Here is a 4,569-nt window from a genome sequence, read left to right as displayed (position 1 = left end):
TGGATTCTTGGGCCCAGAGTCAGTGACATAGTCACAGAGGTCTAGAGTGGAGAGTGAAGCATCTAGCTGATAAGAAGAAAGGGCATATGTACAAGAACATCCACACTTGCAGATAATACCGACTTGACCAGGCATCAATGCCTGGATAATCAGAGCTCAACTATAAGAAGAAAGAAGAGGAAAAAACGAGTAATCTGACGAACTTGACCTACACCTATGAATGCAGTAGCTCGAAAGAAGGAACAAATTTTTATAGCGAGGATCATTCAACCCCCTCCATACACAGAGTAGACAGGGATGGGCAACTTGGACATTGACTACCCTAAATGGGGGTGGGGAGGGGCTACAAACACAAGATGTAACTGGCTTACAAGCTTTCAAGAGGGAACCTAGATTTAGAGGGCATGGAAGAAGTTAGAGTCTTCACTGAGTAGTACCCAATCTGTCTGGGAGGGCTGGTGAAAGGAGATGCAGATAGGTCTCTTGTGATATAATAGTGAATAATTGTTATCAGGACTGACTGTGAGGGTTGGAAATGTAAAGGTATACTTTTTGTAGCAAAAGGAGGGGAGTGATTGACTTAGCACTCTAGGAGCGGAGGTCCCTGGCACCATCAAGGGAGAAGAGCAGACAGCAGGACCCTACCCAGAGAAACAGTGATGCTAGAGATGGAGGCAAAGACGATGACATGGATAGATGGGAGTGGCTGTGGACTTCAGACTCAGAGAGGGATAGGGGCTGTGTGTTGACAACCTAGGGGCAGGCTTGCAGGGTATACTGTTTGGTTGGTTGATGATGCATGAAGGGGATTGTAACCATGGCAATGAAATGATATATGATAGGATGAATATAAAGCTAATGTTCTCCCATGTAACTATGACATAATTCACAATAAAACATTAAAAAAAAAACCAACAACAAACAGAATTATTTGAACCCCATGATATAGATGACATAAGCAAAGGTTGGAAAGCAGAGACATTCCACTTCTCTAATCCTCCTCTTAGATCACAAAGATATTTCTTTGTCCCTTCAAATACTTTTGCAGACCAGTCCAGGTAGAATTCCTAAGTTGGCACTCTATATTCTCTCCATTGAATCCACTACTTTGAAACCAAAGTCTTATTTGTGATTTGTCATTATAATTTATGTCACTTTTTGTATTTCCTATGACAATGAATGTTCTCTGTTTTATCTACAGATTAGCAAAATCAATAATATTGTTGTTGTTGTTAAGTGCCCTTGAGTTGATTCCAACCCGTAGCAACCCTGTATAGAGTTTCAAAGGAGCAGCTGGTGAGCTTGAACCACTGACACTGCAGTTCAAACGACTTTGCAGTCTGACACATTAGCCCACAGTGCCACAATGACTAATGTATTTGTATTTCTTTAGATTTTAATGATCATGTCCTTAAATAAATGGAAAGACGAAAAACTAAACAAATGGATGAGTGATTTAGATTCAATATTTCTTTCTTTCCAGGGGAATTGAAGCCAAATCAAGAGAAAGAAGAAACATATATATATATATATATATATGAGCTTTTATTGTAATTTGAGTTATAATTTACATTGGAGAACATCGGTTTTACATTGCAATAATTGGTTTCATTGTGATGATTACAATCTCCTCCATGCATCATCATTCAGCAGTGTTACTTACTTCTATTCATTCTAGTTTTTTTTGGTTTTGTTTTTCTTTTTGCTTTAGGGGGGTACACAAACCCCTCAGGATTACATAATAATTTAAATAACCAAAGGGCACACTCTGCAAGCCTGCCTCCTCTCCTCCAGCACCCAGTTCCTCTCTTTTCATGAGTCTACGGACTCCAGCTGCTGTCTCTCTCCATGTCCTCATTTCTACCTCCATTTCTGGTGGTGTTACTTCTCAGGAGAGTGTCCCACATTCCACTCTTGTTTGTCTCCCTTGATGCTTCTAGGGACTTCTGTGCAATCTAATTCTTACTTACTGCAAGAACAGGAATGACAGTCATCCTTAAGGTAACACCCTACAGAATCACACCCTAGAGATGGCCAATCAGCTTAAAGGGGCAGGAAGGACAGGAACCAGGACTGAGCATAAAGGAAGATCAAGGCCAGCTGTTGCTTACACTTGCTTCTGACACAGTTGTATTCAGTAGCAACTACCAAAACAGACATCATGGTGCATCTGACTGCTGGTGAGAAGTCTCTTGTCGCTTCCACTTGGAGCAAGGTGAATGTTGATGCAGTTGGTGGTGAGGTACTGGGCAGGTTAGTATCTAGGTTGTAAGGCTAACTGGAGAAGGTTGGTTGGGGTTGGGCATGTGGAGACAGAGCAGTCTCCCAGGTTTTGAAAAGCACTAAACTCCCTCTATGCCTTGCGTTGTCTTCACCCTTAGGCTTCTTGTAGTCTACCCATGGACCCAGAGGTTCTTTGACTCCTTTGGGGACCTGTCCTCTGCTTCTGCTATCATGGGCAATGCTAAGGTGCAGGCTCATGGCAAGAAAGTGCTGAAATCCTTTGCTGAGGGCCTCAACCACCTGGACGACCTCAAGGGTGCCTTTGCCCAGCTGAGTGAGCTGCACTGTGATAAGCTGCATGTGGATCCTGAGAACTTCAGGGTGAGTCTGTGGGAATCAATGTGGTGCTTCTCCTTTGTTTATGGATAAGTTCATGTCATGGGGTGAGGGTAGAGTTCAGAATGGGAAAGAGGTCCTCCAGAGCATAATATTACTGCCTCAGGGCCATTTAGTTTCTTTAACCATATTGCTCACAACCATTATTTCCAAAGGTTCCTTAAACTTTTCTTCTTTGTTCCTCTTCTCTGTAATTTTTAAATGCAATTTTATTGAGATATTTTTCTTTTTAATTACTACATTTTAGTTTAAATCTGCATGTTATTTGTGCATGTGTTTCCTTTTGTTTCTGGTTTTTGTTGTTGTTGTTGTTGTTGTTTTAACTTTAATCTATTTCTTTCAAGACATAAAGACTAGAATGGATCATTTGAAAGATAACATTGATAATTTAAGGTATGGGCTATGGGTAATCTCTACTGCTATCCAGTGGATTCCAGCTCATAGTGACCCTATAAAGGGTTTCTGAAGGTGTAAATCATCACAGGAGTAGAAAGCCATAACTTTCTCCCACAGAGCAGCTGGATCATTGTGACTTAACATAAACAGGCAGACAAATGAAACTCACTGCCCTGTAATAGATTCCCATTTATAGGACCCATAGAGTCCTGGTATGGCAACATAGGATAATCATTTGACCTCAAGGTAGGTTTAAACTGCAAGTGGGTTGCTGAAACTGACCAGTTGTTCCTTGCAAACCCTATATAATGTTACTATGAGATGGAATGGACTCTTTAAGCACTTAACAACAACAACAAATCTGCATGAGAGCAGCCAGTGTCATTTTCATCCAGGTGAACTGTCACCGATCTTTCTCTCAGCAGTCCAGTGCCTACCATGCAGTACCACAAGGGCTATGTAATATTTATATGAAAATGGCATTGGTAACTTAAAATCTGACATAAGATATGTGGGGAAGAAGACTATTTCTGTATATAAATTCAGAATGATGTGGGAGCAGTGTCAGCAGTAGCAGCCAAGACCCAACCATCATGCTGCTTATATTTTATGTATAAGCCATAGCACAGCATGGGATGTGACTGAGATATTCCTTGTAGAAGTTGAGGCATTCAGCTAACTAAATTCATGACTCTTATCTTTTCCCCTCAGCTCCTGGGCAATGTGCTGATGTGTGTGATGGCTCGTCATCTTGGTGCAGATTTTACCCCAGAGGCTCAGGCTGTCTGTCAGAAGGTGGTGGCTGGTGTGGCTACTGCCCTGGCTCACAAGTACCACTGAGACCCTGGCCTGTTTCCTTCCATCCATTGGAAGCCCCTCTGTCACCATATGCTATCTCTGAGGGCATAGCTTTGGCCTAATAAACAACTTTGAGCTTGACTTTCTGATTTATTGTATTTAATTTAGCTGTCATTCCCTTTTGCATGTAAGAAGATTTTTAAGGGTCTATTGATACACAGCTCTTCTGTCTCATAGAATAGTGGTAGTGATTCTGTGCTTTGGAGCCGGTTCCCCACTCATAGCGACCCTGAGACTCACAGTTCAAATTGTAACCTACCATGCTACCAATGTTCTTTGTCTCTGAGTAGTTCAAGGTAAATTGATAAACAAATGGGACTCTGCAAGAACTAATGGCAATAAATCTATATACAAGACATACAGATAAGAGTGGTATGGCAAACAGGGAGTATACTGACACTGAAGTGATTTCATCAGTGTCAAATATAATATACATAGTCCCAGTGCTAACATTCAGATCCATTATGAAAAATTACTCTCAAAACTTCAAGCTTTTAGAAAAGAATTAAGTTTTCAGTACATCAATTTGTTTACTTATTTCCTACTTGTAGCTTGTAAACTTTGTTCACAATCTACACGCTGTAAATCTTCTTCCTCTGATGAATTATCATTCTTCCCTTGGTTGCCCTATAATAGCTACAAAAAGAATCCATGTTCTACTTATTTTAAGGAGAGTTTAATGTTAATGCAATACTC

At 40.8% G+C, this 4,569-nt stretch overlaps 1 protein-coding gene across 1 annotated transcript; it reads left to right on the top strand.

Moving 5' to 3' along the window:
• The first annotated feature begins 2,161 nt into the window (after positions 1-2,161).
• Positions 2,162-3,855, top strand: LOC102825995 (hemoglobin subunit delta-like). Its single transcript, XM_006878076.1, has 3 exons — positions 2,162-2,253; positions 2,382-2,604; positions 3,727-3,855. The coding sequence occupies exons 1-3, from the start codon at positions 2,162-2,164 to the stop codon at positions 3,853-3,855; spliced, it is 444 nt and encodes a 147-aa protein (XP_006878138.1).
• The last annotated feature ends 714 nt before the right edge of the window (positions 3,856-4,569 follow it).

The sequence above is a fragment of the Chrysochloris asiatica genome, unplaced genomic scaffold, assembly GCF_000296735.1.
Source record: "Chrysochloris asiatica unplaced genomic scaffold, ChrAsi1.0 scaffold02766, whole genome shotgun sequence".
In the NCBI taxonomy this organism is placed as follows: Eukaryota; Metazoa; Chordata; class Mammalia; order Afrosoricida; family Chrysochloridae; genus Chrysochloris; species Chrysochloris asiatica.
Note: the sequence above shows the minus strand (reverse complement) of the source record. Positions and strands in the feature narration are given on the sequence as shown.